The sequence below is a fragment of the Cydia amplana genome, chromosome 4 (genome assembly GCF_948474715.1).
Source record: "Cydia amplana chromosome 4, ilCydAmpl1.1, whole genome shotgun sequence".
In the NCBI taxonomy this organism is placed as follows: domain Eukaryota; kingdom Metazoa; phylum Arthropoda; class Insecta; order Lepidoptera; family Tortricidae; genus Cydia; species Cydia amplana.
Genome location: NC_086072.1, coordinates 673,685 through 697,315, shown reverse-complemented (window position 1 = coordinate 697,315; position 23,631 = coordinate 673,685). Strand labels below are relative to the sequence as shown.

The following is a 23,631-nucleotide window of genomic DNA, read 5'->3' as shown; positions in this document are numbered from 1 at the left end:
AAAATCGCTTATCAAGCTGCATTTATTACTCAAAAATATGTCCCATACTTCTTAATTCACTGACATAAGAGCTATGGGACATATTTTTGAGTATCATGTATGCACCCATATTTTTACACTTAGCTTGGATGGACCTTGTGGTAATCCGGCGAAAAAATTCGCATGAATATCTCTTTTTTTATGTCGATGATTCGATATCACTTGCACCACATACGAGTCACAATAAGGATGTCACTCTACCTATATATGCGTGTATAAATAGTATTCAAACAGGATTATACTTTAGGTCGGGTGCATGAGCTCATAACAAAGTATATTTAGAGTCACATAGCCACAAAATTTTACAGCCATGCTGTCCGCCATTGGAAACTACACTGTATCTTAAAGTGCACAAAGTTTAAGTTTACTCGTTCAAGTTCCTGATTGAATCCTTGAGTTTTGCTGATGCTACTATGTGCCGGAAGTTATGCTCGGGTTTATTACGTTACGCTATGGTGAATTGAATATTCTGAAACAGCGTATAAATCACATGCAGTCAAAATCATTAACACTAAACAGAGGGGTTACCGCGAAAACCGAAATTCGCAAATTGTGGGGATCTTTCTCTTTTACTCCAATGAAGAAGTGACAGAGAAAGATCGCCAGAAGTTGCAAATTTCGGTTTTCGCGGTGCCCCTCTGTCCACAACGTTTTACACGTTTAGGGATCCTGGAGATAGGGGTATGTCGGTTAGAAATCAGAAAATAAGCCTTATTTTTAAATATTTTCCAAGAAGATTCGCTCTTATGTTTGTATAGACTTTTGTATGAATTGTTTGTAGGTTTAAACCTCCATTATGCATTATCCGACACGCACTTGGCTAGTATTTCAGTTATACTACTTTTGTAGCATTTTGTAGCAACTACTAGTATGTCATAAGTACATATGTACTGACAAATTTGCCTTCGAATTCCCCATATTCTATTATTCAATATTGAAATATTTTTCGGCAAGTAGTACAGTCAAGTTTATAATTTAAGAACGCGACTGTACCTAGCCTTAAGGGCCTTCATTAATTTCATCCTCATTAGTATGAAGATGAATAATGATGATAATGAGTGTTTTTCAAGTAGCTCAGCAGATCGGAAATTCGTACTGAAATAATATTGCTACCACCGAAATTATTCTGAAAATACGCCTCTTATGAAGATCGTGTCTAGTTTCAAAGTTCCCAAAATTGAACCTTATGTTTTACGATTCTCGATTGATTTTAGTTCGCTACTGGATTGGAATATGTTTTGCAATACAAGTAGTGATCGAGGCACAATCTGAGACTCAGCAATAAGTTGGAAGAAGCTCTAAAATCATGTTCATGTATAGTCACAGTCAGCTGCAGACCTCGCTATGCGGGCAATAGTTTTGGGGGTGGGGGTTTTCAGAAAAAATGGTACCTTTACTTTTTTTTCGAAATACCATCACTTTTGGGATGTTTAGACTCAGAATCACGAGTACTATTGAATGAGACAAAGAAAAAAAGTGTCCCCAGTTTTTCATACAAATTTTGGGTGTCAGTTTTGTAACGGTCCGTACATGTGAAAATGCGTTACAAATCTGAATTTTTTTTAGGACACATTTTTTTGTCTTTAAATGTTAGTCCTCGTGATTCTGATTTCTGGGTAGAAATAACCCAAAAGTTGATAGATTTTCGAAAAAACGAAGTGGTACACTTTTAAGTGAAAATGCCCTTATAATCCCTGCCGCTTGTTTCCGCCATCGCTTTACGCGACAACATTTCCATGCCACCACTTAGATGGTTGGTTGGTTTAAGCGTGAAGAGTAACAGACAGACCGACAGATAGACATCGTTACTAACTTTATATAGTAAGTATAAAATGCGAATCACGGCGTACCTATAACCTATTTTTCTGTATCCATTATTAAATCAACACTCCCTGCAAACATGTATTCTGTACTACATTACGAACACACCCCTGTGTGTCTTCCAAAAATTATTGGGCAAATAAGGACGACGAATCGCATTGTTTGCTGTACTAACAACAATAACTGACCATTCGTGACCTTTATGTCTTCGTAATACGGTTCAAAAAACTTCAGTTTACTGTGTCCACAATGGTACTAAAAGCAACACTCTTTACTGAACTTCGGTGGGCCCTAATACCTTTGAAATAGGGCTTATAATTAGACAGCTAATTGTGTTGACTATGGTACACATGCGGGCATAATTAAGGGAACACAAATTGGCACAATTGTTTTTGTTTACCTTATACTCTTTTTGTCCCTATTGTCCATTTTGCGTTTACGTTTTACGTTTTGCGTTCGGTTAAGTAATTTTTTAGGACAGATTTGATTATACCGAAACATATTTTTTTAAGCATATTTGTTAGGAAAATTGTATCACCGTCAAAATTAGCAATAGGTATATGAAAAAGTAACATATACCAAAAAACAAATTTATAACAATATCATTTCTTTATGAATAGACTATTATTCTTCGCCACTGACACTTCGTACTGCATCAATTCAATATGTTGATAGTCGAATTTAATCAAATTTAAACTGTTGTGACGTTGTGAGACATACTAACATTGAATAATTATATTATATGTTGGTAGTGTTGCTATTAAATAAAATTGTCATGTTTATTTATCATTATTTCTATTTCAGGAAAATGGATGACTGACGGGCAGTCCGACTGTCGACCAGGCAGCGAAGTGTTTACATATCCAGTGTACATATCGTAACCAGTATATAAAATGTTCAAGTCGTAGGTATAAGTTAGCCGGTGTACATATCGCAAGTGCGCATATCGAAACTCAAAGTACGCTTTTTGTGTACTTTCGTAACCGTGTTCATATCATAACTGTGCTTTGAAACGCAAACTAGTGTTTAATCGTAATCAGCGTACATATAGTAATAATTATAAGTAAAGTAACTGATGAAACCAGTGTGTGTAGAACATAACCAGTGCGTAAATCGTGATCAATGATTTAGAGTCGCTGTAAAATATCGTAAACAAAATAGTGTAGCATAACCAGTGTACCGTGATAGGTGTATCTAACGTAACTCGTAACCCAGTGTGTGTGTAACGTAACCAGTGTCGTAACTAGTGTGTGTAAGTGTAGTGCAGTGAAGATGTCGGAGCGATTTAAGGTGACGAAGTCGGAGGAGCCGGCGAAGACGTACAAGAACTATGGGGCCACGTCGGCGGAGAGCGATGTGGAGCTTAAAGGGAAGCTGCTTCCTGACTCAGGTGAGAATAGTTTAAGAGTAAATCCAGGTTAAGTTACAGTTACAGTATACTAGGTGTTCGCAGAACTGATCGAATCAGAAACACGGAACTGCGCTCCAGAACTCGAGTTGTAGATGTAGGTGCCAAGACCGCTAAGCTTAAGTGGGGCTGGGCGGGACATGTCTGCCGCATGCACCCTGAAAGGTGGGCCAAAGTGGTTACCGAGTGGGACCCACGGAACACCATCGATGGTGCAGGCCGGGGTTCAGGCAGACCAAAGAGGAGATGGCGGGACGACTTGGACGCATTTTATCCGGATTGGCGGGAAAATGCAAACGACAGGGTTGAGTGGAGGAAGGGAGGGGAGGCCTTTGCCCAGCAGTGGGACAATAAACCAGGCTAACAAAAAAAAAGTTACAGTTGCATAGGTGTCATATATATTTGAACTTTAATTAGAGTATTATTAGGACTAATACTACACTAATATATAAAAAAACTGTGTGTCTCATAGAAAATCAAAGTGTGACCAATAAACGATTTAAAAAAAAAATATTTTATGATTAATTGTGCTCAAAGAACTTATTGGAGATAAATTTACAATCGCACCGCTTGACATCGCATCGGTATAGCGTTAGCGCAGAAAATACATTAGCAAAAATCTTCTTTCATCATCAGGAAGAAGTCAATTCGTAAAATCTTTAACATAAATGAACTGTGCCTAGGCATCAGCATTCTTTATTTTATACCTGTCTCTTATGTATTTGAGCTCGTGACTTGACTGACAGATTAGATTAGAAGTGTTTCTTGTATTATTAGAATCGCTTTGAGCTCTTTCCGTTCACGCGGAATGTTTATATCACAATTATATTACATGCTTTCTGAATAGCAATAAATATTATTTACCTTTTTTACCAGATTGCTAAAGGAGGGTTAAGTTTTTGGATCATAAATATATAGGTACGGTAATGTCGGGCAAAAGAAATAATATAATTTATTTTGAAGAAACTGTATGAGGTGTATGAGGTTTCCCTACAAGTGTTTCTTTCACCCTCATGTTTATCTTACCTTATCTAACCGGTGTATGTACATCTAATCCATTGGCCCGGCTTACAACGTTCACTGCTTGATGGATTACGATGTATGAGGTGTCAAGGTGTCATTAGTCGTTCGTCTCAGTTGTGGAAGGGTATATTAAAAAAGCTTGCGAAGCTTAGACTTTTAAGTCGGGTTGTACTATTTCCTTAATTTGTTCCTTAATTCTGGAGAATGCGCACAAGAGCTGCATGACCTGATTCCACCTTCCCCTTTCCATCATCGGACGTCCAGGCGCGGGGAGCGAATGCACCCGTTCGTGGTTAACATCCCATTTGTCCGCACAAAACGATTTGCCTCGTCTTTTTTGGTAAGGACGGCTAAGGAATGGAATGCGCTCCCGTCATCCGTATTCCCTGAGAAATATGACCTCGGTCTCTTTAAAGCTAGAGTGAATAGGCTATTACTGAACCGGTGAGCTCCATCTTAGGCTCTGTCTTCACTTTCCATCAGGTGTGTCTAGAGCCAATCGCCGATCAGTTTAACATAAAAAAAAAAAAAAAAAGTATTTTTGTTTCAGTAATTTGCGATATGTAAAAAAGATATTATTTTATAATACTTCATACATCGAATTCTTTCTCATTATCTTAATTTTCAAAATTTTATAGCTAGTACTTTCGGAGATAAAGGGGGGAATGGTCGGACAGATAGACAGATGCTCGAGTGATCCTATAAGGGTTCCGTTTTTTCCTTGTCAGGTACGGAACCCTATAATACTGTGCCATACATGCATAATGCAAGCATTTCTGGCTGCTTGTTTTGCATATTATTATGACGTATATAAAAGCCATACACCACTTCATTAATACACGTACCTTAGTTTATACGCTGAAATAAAACGCAGTGTACTAAAAACGAGACCCTATACACATGTCGTAGTCAGATCGTATAATCCGCCGTAATGTAATACGTTACATTACGGCTAGCCGTTTTACAAAACAGGAGCGTTTTGAAATGCGGCGGTTCGACGATTAGCCGGATTGTCATTGCGATACGTTCTTCAATAAGGCGGCCTACGTTTAGCCGCATCGTATCTACTATTTAGATTGTAGAGTGACCAGTTCTTTCGGTCGCCTACGTAACCGGAGTTTGACAATGTTTGTAATTTAATTTATTTTTACCATGGTCCCACCGCACTACATGTGTTTCTTTTCCAAAACATTTCCTTCACAACTTAAATAGACGGAGCCCCGCAAGCGGGGCTCTTATTTCTAGGCGGTTTGCCCTTCGGGCATCTGAAGCTACCTAACGAACCTAACCTACTTACCTACCTACGCTTTTTTCCCCAAAGTGTAATGTTTTCACGGACGTCTCACTAAATCAATAGGTAGGTAGGTTAGGTTCGTTAGGTAGCTTCAGATGCCCGAAGGGCAAATCGGTCAGAAATAGCGGGGCTCCGTCTATTTAAGTTGCGAAGGAAATGTTTTTTGAAAAGAAACAGTCCGACGAACTCCAGATTTGATGGACACCCCAGTGTTTTTCATAGTTTGTTGTTGTTATGTCAGGCAGCGCCACGACTGTTAAAAATGGGAACTAAAAACTGTCAAAGCGAACGTATGGCGCCGAATACATTCCGGCGGATTTTCATTCAGCCGCATTCAATCCGGCTAATCGTCGAACCGCCGCATTTCAAAACGCCCCTGTTTTATAAAACGGCTAGCCGTAATGTAATACGGCGGATTATACGATCCGACTGCGACACACACACACACTAGAGTTAAGGCTTTTCAGAGCGCTATGGTCACGCTGCACTTTTTTATGCACTCACTTGTAAAACTATTAGCGCAGTTTGCATGTCGGGCGAGGAATTTGAACTGCACTGTATTACTATGTGGGTTCGTAGATTGAGTTTTTGGAAGCTCATGTTTTTAGACTAAAGACGTAATAATTATCTACATTCAAAGTCTTTTACACGAGTACGTTTTTGCAACATAATTTAAAACAAATGTTCTCCATAGGTACATGGTAGATACAAACAAACAAACAACAAGGGTTGCACTCCGGGAGTGCCGATAGAAGTGAAAACTCACCTCACTATGTTACCGACGCCCGGTAACACGATACATACGTTTAGCGGAGGTATTATATTTATTTATTATATATTATTTTATTATCATTCTCAAATAAGATCACACTTTTTCATTGACATGTTTATTTAGTCTTAATTTACATAAATAAACTTTATTTACATACTGCCATGACAACGTCAAATTATTTGAACATAGGTAAAGAGTCTTGAAAAGGAGTCCGCAACATAAATGTCAAATAACATTGAGTATTTCTTTATTGATTTAAATGCCATCCAAATTATGAGTGGCCACCTTACGCCCCTTATGGTCACGTGATCGCCTTACGCTGTCTCGAGTTTATCATTTATTCCCCACCTCAAAAAGTGCCCAGCGCCGCTACAGAAGTTTTCACTTCAAAAAATATCAGACTTTTTATTGAATAATTTTACGGTTTAGACTCACTTGTTTTAAGTCACTCGCGCGACATGTGCAGTACGCGATACACCGCCGTCGTGAACGCTGCTCGCACTGTTAGTGCTTGAGAAAGGAGACCTAGGCTCTCCGAAACATGTCGCGCGAGTGACTTAAAACAAGTGAGTCTAAACCGTAAAATTATTCAATGTTAGTATGTCTTACAACAGTTTAAATTCGATTAGACTTTTTATTACTTATACCTCTCTTATTTAGATGGAAACTAAGTCAATGATTGATTGTTTTAATTATTAAGTGAGTTTTGGTTGTCACCTGTCGATTTGTTTTCTAAAACTTACATTTGATGGATTGGACCTGTTGATGAGACCATGACTCTATGGTGGCATACAGTTTTGCAACTCCTTTAGTTTCGTTAAAGGTTATTTTCTTGACACTTTACTGGTAAGTTGTGCAAAACTGCAGATCAATTCTGCATGCAATATTTCACCCGCCATCTGTTCGTTTTGAATCGTAAAGTAGCTTTCCGAACAATTCTCAGTGCTTTCTTGTAAACGTATTCGAGACTGCGAGATTCCGCTGAGGCACGTACGGAATTTAATACTTATTGGGTACCTATGAAAACGGGTAGGTACAGTCAGCATCAAATAGTATCTGCCACCCTGGAATACTTTTCCAAATAGAGATATAGGTACTTGTTCAAAACTCTCGGTCAGAATCCAAATTTAATTTTTAACAAGCAGAAACGTCTGCGACCGATTCCAAGACAGTAATTTATTGCGTCCAAGATTCCACTCCACTTTTAAATTTATTCTAAGCTTATCAGAATCTAAGAAATGTTCTACATTATAGAGATATGTATATTCATTTTTGTTAAGCTGTTAGAGAATAGTAGATACTTTTAACACGTATTCTAATCCCCTACTTTTGATGTTGAGTTAGAATCAAAATAAGAACAGCCAAAGTTGTGTTTAAAAAATAAGTATAGTAAGGTAAACGTACCAGTGCTCGACATGCTAATGCCCAATAGATGACACCCTGCTGTCACCTCTATTGACAATAACTTAAGTTTCAATATGACATGTACAGGGACCGCGTCGAGCACCAGTACGTTTACCTTATGTGCCAGCTATATATTTTTTAACGGTCACATGCCAATAGGCTACATGACTAATTTTTAGGGTTCCGTACCCAAAGGGTAAAAACGGGACCCTATTACTAAGACTCCGCTGTCCGTCCGTCCGTCCGTCCGTCCGTCCGTCTGTCACCAGGCTGTATCTCACGAACCGTGATAGCTAGACAGTTGAAATTTTCACAGATGATGTATTTCTGTTGCCGCTATAACAACAAATACTAAAAACAGAATAAAATAAAGATTTAAGTGGGGCTCCCATACAACAAACGTGATTTTTGACCGAAGTTAAGCAACGTCGGGCGGGGTCAGTACTTGGATGGGTGACCGTTTTTTTGGTTGTTTTGCTCTATTTTTTGTTGATGGTGCGGAACCCTCCGTGCGCGAGTCCGACTCGCACTTGGCCGGTTTTTTTTTATGGTATCAATCGATCGGGTTTGTTTTTAGGATCAAATGTCCATATGGGACCCATTGCATTAAAGTAACACAAAAGTCAGAAATTGTAGTCAAAGTCCGACAGTCGCACTTCACTCGCGAAACGCCCTATACAAAACGGCCAGAGGCCGTGACGTCATCGCCCATCTTGTAGTATGGACAAAACAAGAAAATTGCGTTTTTGTCGGTGAAATATTGCGTTTATGTATATAGTTGCTATACAATATTTTTTTTTTGTGAAATGTAAGGAATCGAATGGTACCCTTACTTTTATCGTTTTTGGAAGTTAAAAAAAACTTAAATTTTGAAACTTTCAGGTCCTGTAATTTTGTAATTTTTCAATATTTTATTTTAATATCCACATTATTGTGATAAATTGCTCGTTTGCTATCTATTTTACTAGATTTTGTTATAAAATTCAACATGTGTCATCAATTCATCATGCCTATTGCCACGACAGTGTATAACGCCGGGAACACCATTAATTGTAGTAATTAAAAACATCGTTCCTCGCGTCCGGTTTTCACGGGTGTAGTTCGGTTTATTGCCAATAGACCTGAATTTACACTCTCTCCCTTGTGTTATTGTATCTCAAAGAATATTTTTGAATAACTATTTTAATGAATAGTCCGGAAATACAACACTGACGAAAGATAAAAAGTATCGACTTAAAAATAAACTGTCACACATTGTCTTACAAAAAGACGTTTGTACAGTAATTTATTTCCAAAAATAGTCTAGTTGAGTACCAATAGATTTGAACTAAAAATATCTTATTAGGTAACTAGTTTAATTAATACCCCCAATGCTTGCTCAATTCAAGACTCTTGAAAGCCAAAAAAATGTTTCAAGTACGTATCACTACTTAATATAAAACAAAGTCGCTTCACGCTGTCTGTCTGTCTGTCTGTCTGTATGCTTAGATCTTTAAAACTACGCAACGGATTTTAATGCGGTTTTTTTTAATAAATAGAGTGATTCAAGAGGAAGGTTTATGTATAATTTGTTAACCCGTGCGAAGCCGGGGCGGGTCGCTAGTTGATATTAAATCTGTGACTTGTATTGTGTCATAATTAAATTGTTTACTTACCTAATAGAAAATTAACATTGTTCGACCCTTCCAGTTTTGGCAAGCATTGTTCGGTTTAACCGGTAATCTAAATTTAAAATGAATAGACAAAAGGCTTATTAATATTATAAATAAGCTTGCGTCACTGTGATTGAGTCCAGCTATTGTTTCAAGCTAAGTAACATCAAATTGAAAAAAAAAACTCGTTACAAAAAGTTTTTTTTTAACAAATTTTAAAGAGCCTGTTCTAGTCATCAAGGGGGTTTAGTGCCCTTATGCATCGGTATCCGCTTACCATCACGTGGGACGTGGAAAATATTACTTAGTATACAATTATACAATTCAATTCAAGTCTAGACTTATATCGATCGTTCATATCCCGGTCGTTATAAGTCTAGTGAAATTAACCGTGAATCATTAAAAATTGTTAATAAGTCTGTATTTGAAAAACCATCTTTGTCGACTGTTAATATAGTTATTTGCCACTATGTACATAGTAATTGGCCACTGATTTAAACTTTCACGATTTTACACATTATTAAATTGTACAACGGGACTTAATCGCGTATTAAGTCCCGTTGTACAATTTAATACTAATTGGCCGTTCCTAAAAAATCAGAAAGAAACAAGCCAATTGAAGCCTTATTGTTAAGAGTGGCCAATTACTAGATATGTAATAGTGGCCAATAACTATATATTTGTCACCCTCGTGGTCACCCTATATTGGGTCAGTCAGGTTATCGGCCCTAGTCATGTGATAGCATGCTTTGCTGATTTGCGTAATTATTCGCCTGTTTTAAAACATTTTCACGCACACAACTAAAACAATGAACTATTCAAATTCAAATCTTACTCCATTCAACTTTGAGATTAGAATGGGAGCGTGGCTTTAGGTGATTTTTGTTTTGTTTTTGTGATAATGAAGTATAATACTGTTTGCGTGAAAATAATATGAAACATACGATTTAGTGCAAAATACTGTATATGATGTAATCATAATATGTTATTTAATAACTCATGCAAAAGTTATACAACAATTAGAAATTATTATTTTTCATTATGATAGTGATACATATGAATTATGATGATTGTATCTTCTATGTTCATAGTCATAGCACAGTATAATAAAGAGTACTATCATACAGTATGGACGCTCCCTGCCTCCCGTTGAAAGTGCCGCCCACCCGCTGAGACCCGCTCTCGGTTACCTCACAGTTACCCTACAATGTCTTATCTCACTCACACAAGCATGGTACGCGTTCACCTACACGAGCTTAGGCTGTGTGCGTAGGAACGCGTTTGTTTCATACATTTGATCGCCAGTGTCCGAGGTGTGGTCATAGTCATAGTCATTTATTTATAATATTTTAAATATCACATGTCAATTTATTTAGTTATTACTAGACCCCGGATTCTTGTCGCGATCACGTGACAAAAGGGTGATTTGGGGAGTAAATGGAATGGTAGAACAAGATAATACTTAAATTATAAGATAACATAAAAAGTACGTCATATTTTTTTGGTATACAATTATTTCGTCCCTCTGTTCCATTATTCTGCTAGAAGACGTAGCCTAACCGCAAGTCATTTAGAACAACTGTTGATCTGTTACGGAGAGTCCGTTAACAATAGAGCGACGTCGACATTTTAATCTTTTTTTTTGTATTATCTTATCTTAATAAATCCGTATTAATTAATAGGTACTGTTCCATTTACTCCCCAAATCACCCTTTTGTCACGTGATCGCGACAAGAATCCGGCGTCTAGACTTATTAGGTTCCGTTGTTATATAATACTCAGTTCAAGATGTTAACTCGTACCATGTAAATTTGTGTATCAATCTTGTAGTGTCACTCACTCTACCATGGTTAAAGTCACCTAGGTGTCCAGGGGAAATAACGAATCTTTAAACTACTGGTTTTATGTTACGAGTAACTACTCGTATTTAACCCTTTACCGAATATGCAACCATATATGCCAGTTATTATTTTTATTCAACTCTATTGACAGCTATTTAAGTTCAAATTCAAACAAATATTTTATTATGACATGTGTTAAGGCAGCCATTCTCAAAGTGTGTTCCGCGGAACCCTAGGGTTCCGCGACACCCCTGCAGGGGTTCCGCAAGAATTTAGAATAATTTAGAGTAATAAAATAAGCATAATTATTATGCTTATTAATAAAAAAATGCACTTCTAAAAACTATTGTTTTATTGTAGGGTTCCATCAAGTATTTCGCTTTCCAAAAGGGTTCCGTCAAAAAAAAAGATTGAGAACCGCTGTGTTAAGGGATTAAATTTAGCATACATGTTTCTTTGTAGTAGCTATAAAGCTATTTTCATATTGGTCTATCTATCAATATTAATGTGATCATACTTTCGGCTAACAAACTGTGCCACTATTGTCACTTGTTCAACAACCCAGAATGACAACCAAAAAAAAGTTGACCCGCCCAAATGATCCAGATCCCTTATGCTACCTTTATGATTCCTAGAAGTTATTTTACGAACCAGTTCGTTATAGTAAACAAAGCATTTGTGTTCGCTAGTTAAACTTGACTGGAACTGCGTACACGAAAGAGCGAATTCAGGGACCGAATCAGAATCTGGTTTTGTTTTAGTTTCGTTGCCGTTCAATATATTGTTTTGAGCAACATTTTTAGGGTTCCGTACCCAAAGGGTAAAAACGGGACCCTATTACTAAGACTCCGCTGTCCGTCTGTCTGTCATGAGGCTGTAACTCATGAACCGTGATAGCTAGACAGTTGATCACAGATGATAAATTTTTGTTGCTGCTATAACGACAAATACTTACTAAAAACTAAATAAATTAATATTGAAGTGGGGCTCCCATACAACAAACGTGATTATTTACCATTTATTTTAGATAAATGAGTTACAACAATCCGTTTGTTTAAATTGCAATCTAGTAGGATATATTGTACGGATACGATATCATTGCCTCATACTGCAGTATTGGAATTTTGGTCCTATACGTGGAATCTGCTGGTGACATTGATCGAAAATTAATTCGCCTTGCCGTTGTTTGCCTTTGTATTAGAAATATGTGCACATGCCATAGTAATCCTTATTCTAAATAAATAAGGTCCATCGATGGCCAGTCGAGTATTGCTGTTGCTACAGACTCATTCGAAGATTGATTGCTATTTCCTGCCTAGCGGCTTTTAAAAGGTTTTTAAAAGCGTTTTTCTGCTCTGCTACCATTTTGGAAGTTGTTTAGGAAAGCCGTTTTGATGCTACAATGTAATTTTGGGAGAAATATCACGGTACCATCTTAGTGTTGTGAATAACGCTCATTTCGAGGCTTAGAGACTCGAACCCTTAAGATTCTCGAGTCTTAACGCCTAAAGCGGCAAAGACGATTACTTACATCCATACGCGTAAAATAAATAAATACAATTCTCAAGTATAGTGAAGTCTTCAAGACTTACGAGTCTTGAGGGCTCGAGTCTTTAAGCCTAAAAATAAGCGTTATTCACAACACTGTACCATCTGGTTTAGTTTTGTATTTTATTATTTATTTTGATACACTAGCTCTCAGCTCTTGGAGCTGATGCGTGTATATCGAAGCACTTGTATTTTTGAAATGTGACGAAACGTTTGAAGAAAAGGTTGTTATGCAGTTTGTATTGTCTAAACAGAGACTATAATGCTTTGAACAAAAAGAAAGGTGGAAAGTCCACTGCTTCGTATAAGACTCGAAGTCGCAACTCTAGGACACGAAACCAACCGTTAATATCTATTCTAGCCTTTTTATCAATTTTTGTTACTAAAAATATTAGTCAACTATAGTAATATCTAATAACTGATTAATAGGGTCCAATCACAGTGACAATCAATATGAAAGTCGCTAGGGACCTCATACTATTGTCACTGTGATTAAATTCCTTGACCGTACAAACTAACGAAACAAGATCACAGCATACTTGCTTCTATAAATTTTAAAGTAACATATATCACAAAAGGTTTCGTTGTAATAAAATTCAGATATCTGAGAGAGCGGAGTGTTTTCCTACATACGAGTACAATGGCATGGTAGAGCGTCTCCCCTACATCTGCCCACAAAGGGTAAACACGGAAGTAAAACACTGGACAGAGTTACAACTTCAATATTTTAACAATGCTTCGTACTGAGTGACTAGTGTATCAAACGTAAAGTGGAAAAACAAGACCAAAAGTGCGGGTCCGTAAAACTAGATAGAAGATATTGATATATCAACTTTAGCCAGTTTTTCTCTGGAATAAATACGGCAGTCGTTTTCGAAACGTGCGAGGTATTTTACGCTATTACGTGCTATTTTATTTCATAGTAAAATATGTGAAGCGATGAGGCATCGGTATTGTATTACAGATGTGTCCCCCCAAAATGAAATTGTTGATGTGTTTTTTTTTGTAGTTGACAGTAAGTAACTTAACTGTCTGCTAACGAAATCGCAATTATTTGAATAAAAGCCATCATCTCAAACGAGATCAAAACTCGCGGTTCTTTGGACACCAGCTCGCCACCGCTATACCAACTAAGGTTCTGAAGCTTATAACGAGCCAAAGATTTTTTTGTGTTCAAAAATAATAGGCAGCGTTACTCTGTTTAGTATCAGTTCTCAGATGCCATAACGTTCTGGAATCTAGCTAAAAATAACTCGCTGCACCTGCCTGCGTGCGCATTTCTATTATGACCGTGTTTTACATCATAACCGAGTGGATATCGAAGCTCAAATATGTGAACGTCTCTGAAATAATGTTTTTGACTTACGGCGCGATTCGGGAAATGAATTAGTGATTCACTAGATATGAAATAGTAAAGATATGTGACGTTCCACGGAAAAAGGTACCTTATGGCAGCTGGGGCTTACGATATTATTAACGCCGCTCCAATATTCAGCCGGGGCAATGGTAGGTACATTTTGCCGTGGAACGTCACATATCTTTACTATTCATATCTAGTGAATCTCTTATTCATTTTCCGAATCGCGCCGTTACTGTACAAACTTGCATCGCCAACTGTACTTTTCAATTGTTACTAACAGCAACAAATTTTTGAAAACAAGTTATATACATAGAAATATAGTTACATAGTGAGTTGAATCATTATCGTCTTTACATTAAATCCATTTAAATTAGGGTTCAGTTATAGCCGAAGGATGCCTGATTTCACAATCAGAATCCCATAACCAATAAGCTTACGCCATGTTCCATGCTCTATTATTTAAGAACCGTTATGGTTAGACAGTAAAAAAAATGATGTTTTCCTACTGAGCCTATTTGAGTGTCCCACTGGCACTGCCGGTATAAGGCTTCCGCTCTTTTTCTTCATTGATCTCTGACACTTGTCATTTTCTCATCATTCTGAACACCCAGAAAGGTGGATCAAAATTGCTACTGAGTGGGACCCACGGAATATCACAGATGGCCGAAGGGATGAAGGCAGACCAAAACAAAATATTAAAAAGTTTGTATTTAAATTTCAAACCGTTATGAATTCCATTCACAGAAGGCTCGCAATGCTAGATTGCTATCAATAAATCATAAGCATTATGAAACAGTCGTTATAGTCAACATTTTGCGTGCAAAGAAAAGAAAATATTAAAGACATTTTATTAAATATTTCGTTCGAAAACGTAACTCGTAGATACGAAATGAATTTACTATTATCGTATCGTAATCATATTCGAATATGCTAATATTATTGAAATACCCTAAAACCTAATTATTCAAACGTAATAAACACATCGGTAACTCGTGGCATTTAGGTAGCACTTAGGTAGTAGATTAGTTTAATTAATTCCTTTTTTTAGTGGTTTCTTTTTCTCGACTCGTATAGGAAGAACATTGTCACATCACTAGTCTGTTAGAAACTGTCAAGTGCTACCTAAGTGCCACGAGTTACCGATGTGTGCTCATCACTAATCTTTTAAGTGCTACCTAAATGCCACGAGTTACCGATGTGTAGTAATAATAATTATACATCAGCCTAAAAGTTGTTAATACTTTCATTTATTTTCTATTCGTTAGTTTTGAATACGAAATTCGCTGCCATACTTTAAAATATGTTTTAACCGACATCTAACCTGCCAGCTCGCGCTGTATGCAAATTTATATTTACGTCAGTCGGCACCCGGGCACTTGCACCAGTCGTTGACACATTTATGTGACTTGAATAAGGAGCAAGCACTTTGACTTGCAGCCGTAGATTAACTACTACTAGATCCCACATCTGAGGCGGATCTGCGCGAACTTCTTCAACAATTGGCGAGAGGTCGCACAGGACCGAGAAAAGTGGCGCTGTCTTGTGTCGGAGGCCAAGTTTCATTTTGGGTCGCTGAGCCAACGGAGTAAGTGATTAAGTAAGTAAGTAGATCCCACATTTCTAAGATAACTGAAATTCATGTGAAGGAAACCAAAAACCGAACCATGTAGAAGCATTAAACATATAAACAAAATTAGTACTAGTATAAACCAACTTTGACATTTTTTAAACTCTTAATCACATGGGAAAAGTGCTCCCATAAAATATATTTAACTTCTAAACTTAGTAGTGACTAGTGGCTCCCAAAATACACCTACATTACCAATTTCGTTAAAATATACCTATCGTAAAGTTTCCGAGTAAAATGCATACGGACAGATAGATGAGGACATGACGAAACTATAAGGTTCCGTTTTTAGGGTTCCGTAGCCAAATGGCAAAAAACGGAACCCTTATAGATTCGTCATGTCTGTCTGTCTGTCCGTCTGTCTGTCCGTCTGTCTGTCCGTCTGTCTGTCCGTCTGTCTGTCCGTCTGTCTGTCCGTCCGTATGTCACAGCCACTTTTCTCCGAAACTATAAGAACTATACTGTTGAAACTTGGTAAGTAGATGTATTCTGTGAACCGCATTAAGATTTTCACACAAAAATAGAAAAAAAAACAATTAATTTTTGGGGTTCCCCATACTTCGAACTGAAACTCAAAAAATTTTTTTTCATCAAACCCATACGTGTGGGGTATCTATGGATAGGTCTTCAAAAATGATATTGAGGTTCCTAATATCATTTTTTTTTCTAAACTGAATAGTTTGCGCGAGAGACACTTCCAAAGTGGTAAAATGTGTGTCCCCCCCCCCTAACTTCTAAAATAAGAGAATGATAAAACTAAAAAAAATATATGATGTACATTACCATGTAAACTTCCACAGAAAATTAGTTTGAACGAGATCTAGCAAGTAGTTTTTTTTTAATACGTCATAAATCGCCTAAATACGGAACCCTTCATGGGCGAGTCCGACTCGCACTTGGCCGCTTTTTTTTTCATTTTGGCTACGGAACCCTGAAAAGCGGGCTGAATCCTAGAATCCTAGAGTACAAACCCGACTCTCGATTTGTTTGATGTTATAATAAGTCTGGTTTTTTTTTACTTCAATCCCTGTATGCTCCGTCTAGTGATAACTAGTGATTTGCACTCGCAGGAAATTCGCTTCGGCAAAGTTGCGTCAGTGAAAAGATTTAGCGGCGAAACTGGGTAAATGCAGTCTTGGTTATCAAAGGCGAAGTTAAGGCTTTGATGTTTTAGTTTAGATATGCGCTATTACGAAAGTTTGAGATTCAAACTAATAACTTCGGAATGGGAAACGGAAAAAGTAAGAAACTTAAGAATAAGAATTTGTTTAAGTATTACTTACTTATTTTGTTTACTTTCAAGAAAAGTCTAGAGTTGACCTGTACCATGTACAATAGTAGGTACAGTCAGTAGCAGAATTATCTATATGAGTGAAATGTTAACTGCACCAGCTGTTATACTTTCTTATAAATACCTATAGTATTTTTCAAGTTTTGAATTCATTCTTAGCTTTGTACAGTCGCCATTGGATATATCGGAGCGGCTGAGGTGTTCAAAAATATCTGAAAACGCACTCTAGCGCCTTAACAATAGAGGCGTGTTCAAATATTTGTGAGCACCTTTGCCGCTCCGTTATATCTGACAACTGGCGACTGTACCTATATAACTATTATTGCTCAGTGTTATGAAGTATATTATGTACTACTTATTTAGGGTACCTATAGGAGTATCCAGAAGAAACACCAGCTTTATTCTTTATTTGACTTAGGTAAGGTTGTCTGGAAGAGATGGCTTTTTAGCGATAAGACCGCCTGTTGTTTAACCTCTTTTATGTAGGTATTCTTTGTATTGTTTTCAAGTACAAGTGCAGAAAAGAGGAAATCTGAAACGAGTGGCGATAAATTAAAACACGACCGAAGGGAGTGTTTTAAATCGACACGAGTTGCGAAATACTTATTCGCACGTGTATCGTACAACTTTTTACAGTAGGTACATATTATGGCACTTTAAATTTTCGACATACGCACGGAAAGTGCTATTTCCCGCACTAGTTCGGGATAATAATAGCACCATTTGTACTGTATAAGAGTATTTGTATTGTACCTATTAAATTTAATACATCAATACATTTATTTAATTTCAAATGTTGGCTCTTTTTGTCACTACATTATATTCCTTTAAAAGGAAAAGAAAAGACCAATATAGGTAAGCTGCTTTTTACATAAAACACGCTAATATAAAGAATAAACATACTTAGTACTCACGAATCTCACGATATAAGCCTTGCTCTAAGCTCACATCTTCGGAATCTTGACATTCAAAACGCGACCTTTAACAGTTTACTTTATGGTTTACATTTCAAACAAACACATCATCGATATTTGACTGAATTTGTGACTATGTTGAGTATCATCGTTTACACTGTTAACTGACAATTTTTAAACCTTATTGCTAAGACATTAAGGACCATCTATGGTAAGTTAAAAATGTTGCTGTTAGTAACCTACTATGTTTACTGACAAAATTGAGAGTTTACTTTCGCAAGCTTGTATTTAGTTACACTCAGCGTTGTAATTTGAACCTTTCTAGTTTGAAATAAAGTCTTATTTTCAGTGAATGGATTATATATGTATTCAATATACCTACGATTCGAAATATCGCATGTGATGTCTAAGGCATTAAGTGTGTCAATATTACAATGTGTGCTGACGGTAACTTGTCTTATTTATTCTAAGCCGATTCTTTGAGAATTAAAGGCTGAAACACACCAAAGGCATACACGGCTGATTCTTCGATGACAACGCAAGTTCCTATATAGTTAACATAACACACAATGATGCAGGTATGTACCTACAGTCAAAGAATTGAATTTCCGTACCATTTCGTACCTTTGTCCCACTCACAATAAATATGAAAATCGCTAGGGACATCATATTATTATCAGGGATGTTGCGGATGCCGATTTTTTGACATCCGCGGATGCGGATGCGGATGCGGATTTTTAAAGGCTCACATCCGCGGATGCGGATGCGGATGTCAAGATAGTACCATAAAAACGTCAAATATTACATTTTAGGAATTTTTATTTCAAAAAACCAGCCAAGTGCGAGTCGGACTCGCGTTCCAAGGGTTCCGTACATTAAGTCCCACTCACGCTTGACTGCTCTTTTCTAATAGGTTTTATTGGTTAATGACTAAATTACCTAGCAATCTAGCATGCTAAGACGTTCCAGTACCGACCTGTTCCACATCCGCATCCGCATTAAATCCGCATCGATTTTATGCGGATGCGGATGTTGAAAGTAATGCGGAAGTTCCGCGGTTGCGGATGCGGATGCGGATATTCGCAACATCCCTGATTATTATCACTGTGACAAGGTACCTACTACGAAAAGGAACTGAACTTAAATTCCTTGACCGTACCTGTGACATTATACGAGATGTCTGTGTGTGATGTTTCATCGCTTGAGTTGCGTGCCCGTAGGTAAATAAGTCAATGAGTAGGTCTGAACGCAAAATAATACTTACACTAACATAATAGGCTAGATGACCAATTTTCATTTATGGTATCAATCAATCAGGTTTGTTTTTGGGATCAAATGTCTCTATGGGACCCATTGCATTAAAGCAATACAAAAGTCAGAAATGATAGTCGACAGTCGTACTTCACTCGCGAAACGCTCCGAACAAAACGCTATATGAACGTGACGTCAAGGTCACTGAGATCGCATCTTGAAGTATGAACAAAACAAGAAAATTGCATTTTTGTTGGTGAAATATTGCGTTTATGTATATAGTTGCCATACAATCTTTTTTTGAATAAAATGTGAGGAATCGAATGGTATCCTTACTTATTTCGTTTTTGAAAGTAAAAAAAAACTTAAATTTTGAAACTTTCAGGTGCTGTATTTTTGTATTGTATATCTATACATATAATATTTTTTTCAATATCCGCAATATTGTGATAAATTGCTCATTTGCAATCTATTTTACTAGATTTTGTTATAAAATTCAACATGTGTCATCCATCCCTATTATATTATTGTGTCGCAGACCACAGGCCAAAAACATTTTGGTAACTGTGTGCAAGCCTCTAGTATGACCTAAATAGCTTGTTCCGTTTCTTACTTGTGAAGTTTTGACAGTGGCGGATTTGTAGTCTTGGCCCCCTAATGTCTTGCCGCCCCAGCCTACTGGGCCTTGGGGAAAATCCGCCACGGAGTCTTGAAGTTTTCAATTTTCTGATAATATTGTTTGGAGCGCAGTGTGTTGTTGACCTTACCTATGCACATTTGATGTAAATTGTCGTGTTTACTGAACGATCATAGAGCGATTATGTTTATTGCTAACTATTACGTGTGTTTTTGTTCTTTATACCTTTAATATTGACGTTTTATACGGTGAGGTAAAACAAGCGCCTCGGGAAATTTTGTAATTTTAACGAAATATTGCAGGTACCATATATATTATTATTACCTATTCAGCAAGAGGGACCAAGCGCATTGGAGGGTCCCCCATTTTGTGGCCTGAATCGGAAACATGGTACCTACCTATAAATAATCCTAAATGCATCGTAAGTCCTTTATGTTGTTTACACCATATTGAATAGAATAGAATAGAACTATTTTTATTCGTGAGCGCAAACACAAAAAAGATAAGTAATTATACAAGCAGTGAAACATAAAAAAGGAGAAAGTGCCACGAAATGGTCTCACCTCAGCATGTTGCTGGCGACTTCCAGCGCTGATCTTCCGATGAGACCATCCGGTGAAACAGTCACGACAGGTAACATGAATATAACAACAAAATTAATATAATACATACAAAAGACAAAGATAGACATTAGTTAAAAATACATGACAATAAATTACTATGTATGGTACAATACAACTATTATATCTGGTCAAACTCATCTTGGCCGTACATTACGCCGGATATTTACAGCTAGCGCCATACGGCATATTGTTGTGTATTCTTCTGATACAACTCTCAAGCTGCGTCACATTACGGTTATATTAACACATATTTAAACTACGAGTATGTTTTCCCTTTGGCCACAAACATACCCTGTTACGAGTACTTACCTAGTAAACTAAGTACATTTCCTAAACTAATCGTAGGTACTAAGTAAGTTTCAATATCAGAGTTTGGGTTTAGATATGGAGTTTCAAATTTCTAAGAGTTAATGGAGTTCAATAGCCCTATGGGCTATTCAAATCTAATAAATATAAATTACGTGCGTTATTCATAAACGGCTACTAACTTAATCAGTTGATGATCGTCGTTTGTCCCTATCTGTCGTTATGCCATAGAGAGGGACAAACGACGATCATCAGCTGATTAACTTAGCAGACGTTTATGAATAAAGAGGTACATCTATTCTGTAAGTTACTGTATAAAAATAAATTTGGCATCCAGGCCAATTAGAACGTGCATCTCACATGAAGCCGATATTAGAATGATATTGGAATCATATCAGGTTAGCTGTCATTCGCGTGGGAGTCTCGCAAAAGTACCTAATTAAAGGACAAGTCAGAGCGAAATGAACGCGCGAATGACAGCTAACTGATATGATTCTAATATCAGTTTAATGTCAGGTGCACGTTCGAATTGGCCTAATTAGGTTGCTAATGGATCGGGATTCTAAACCATAAATTCCTGTAATATTTTTTCGGTTTGAATTTAAGATATCATTAAAATACCTGCCTCGCACAGCTAAACTGTGGAATGAACTGTCGTCTGCGTTATTTCCGGACCGATATATTGAGATAAAATTTACGTAGAAATACGATGAAAATATTAACCGTACAAAATGTATCGCTGTCTAAGTAGTAAATTAAGTAGGTACCCACAACACAAGCTTCATTGTGGTTACAATTGGGGCTTAGTCAATCTGTCTAATAATGTCTTATGAATTTAATAGGGCAATTTCTATATCTTGCAACAACTTTAGCAGTGTTTAACCATAGAACAAGTTTACGAAATCTTGTTTAATCATAAGTTTCACTGTTTCAATAAACTATTATGTTTTAATAAAAATTATAATAAGTAGGTACTTATTTATTTAACTGCTTACCATCAAGCGATTCGTCTTTACGATATTGCCTCCTATATCATAAAATAAACAGTGATTTTGATAATAATGATACCAGTCAGATTGCATATTTTTATAATACCTACTCATATTATTAGATATTGAGCATATCTCAAACACTAGGCAATGAATAAAAACCGTAACAGCCACTGAGAAACTCATTCAATTATTTACCGTGTTCTCATGCAACGGATTCCAAATTCAAACTTGTTTTCAATGTTGTTGCGGCTGTTTTTTATGTTGAATCAGAACAGTGAGGTATTGTTTGCTATCACTACTTGTAGTACCTACTCGAATGTAACACGGCGCTTATAATGTCGGTAGCGTAATGGTTAGTTACTGTAAAAAGGGCCGATGTTGAAAGTTTTTGTTTAACTTGCAATGTTTGTATGTTTGTATGTATCTTCGAGTGAAAAGAAATGCTCCTGTATTATTTGTTTTAGAGGCAATAACAAAATACCTTTCTTGTATTAGGAGATAAAAATGGGACAGTTTTATTGTTTTAGGTAAAAATGAAAACAAGTTCAAATCAAAATGTGAAGATACCGATATAAAGATTCGGGTTTTATGTATGGCAAAAAAATATTAGGTTCTCTAGCTGCATTTAAGCATTCGTATGTGTGTGGTGTTCCAAAATCCATGGTTCCAAACCTAGGTCGTGCGTGTCATAAAGAGCAAAATAAAATCTCGAGAAAAGTGCATTAAGTTGAATAATAATTTGGTCAGGATCCTTAACACACAGACGGTAGGTTAAAAGAAAACAGCTGCATACCTCCCCGCGGCCTAATAGCATACCAGCTGATAAGGATATCTGAAACGGACTGAAATTGCGCCGGCTTGTTGAACTTCAATAGAATACGTGAATGATCACTTATACATATATACCGATAAAAGCTATAAGCTAGATCAGTGGTTCCCAAAGTTGACTGGACTCTAACCCACCTAACAAAAACTGCCAAATTCGAGACCCACCTCTTGGTCGTCTTAAAAAGGGGACTTAAAATATTATTGGTAACGCTCACATGGCCTAGTACAGTGGTTCCCAAAGTTGACTGGGCTCTGACCCACCTAACAAAAACTGCCAAATTCGATTTTTATTGTTGTCTGTGACGCACGCTGCCTCAGACAAATGTGAACGCAACCGTATTAAATGTATGAAACCGATTACCATTCAAGATGCGTCACGATACATCACAACACGATATGTCAGACAAATGTGAATCCAGCTTGTTTCGGTAGGTATATTGTGTAAAAATACTTACCATAATGCCAATGCAGGTATGATATAGATTCTATATATATTATAGAGAAGCGGTAGCCTTCTATATTCTCTTAATACTCGTATCATCCATCCCCCGTTTTAATTACATTTGTCATCTGCCTACGTCGCACTTTTGAAACAGGATTGTCTTTCCCATTGCCTACATAACACTTCACTCCACGGGCCAGTATAAATTTAACTTCGAATTTAAATTCCAACTGTCGGCTGCCAGCATATTTTAGATGAACTTGACTCCTTGGTGGTGCGTAGAGACGTAGCCCGAGTCTGCATTTTCTATCGCATGTGTAATGGTGAGTACTCGGAATAACTGTTCGGAATAATCCCTGCCACTTCTTCCGTCATCGCTCTATGCGACAACATTTACATCTTCATCACTTAAGTGGTTGGCAATCCTCAACTGTGCGTTTCTCCAGAAACTTCCTGCCTCGCACAGTTACACTGCGGAAGTGTGGAATGAACTGTAGCTGGCGGTATTTCCGGACCGATACGACCTTGAAACCTTCAAGAGAGTTCAGTGGAGATCAC

The 23,631-nt window shown here is 37.1% G+C and overlaps 1 protein-coding gene across 4 annotated transcripts in view; it reads left to right on the top strand.

The window, feature by feature from the left end:
* Positions 1-3,035: 3,035 nt before the first annotated feature.
* Positions 3,036-23,631, top strand: part of LOC134663056 (solute carrier family 12 member 6) — a 443,704-nt gene continuing 423,108 nt past the window's right edge. For all 4 annotated transcript variants that reach the window (XM_063519357.1, XM_063519354.1, XM_063519356.1 and 1 more), the window contains exon 1: positions 3,036-3,250. In XM_063519357.1, coding sequence (XP_063375427.1) covers positions 3,133-3,250 — 118 coding nt within the window. In that variant the 5' untranslated portion in view covers positions 3,036-3,132. The remainder of the gene's footprint in view (positions 3,251-23,631) is intronic.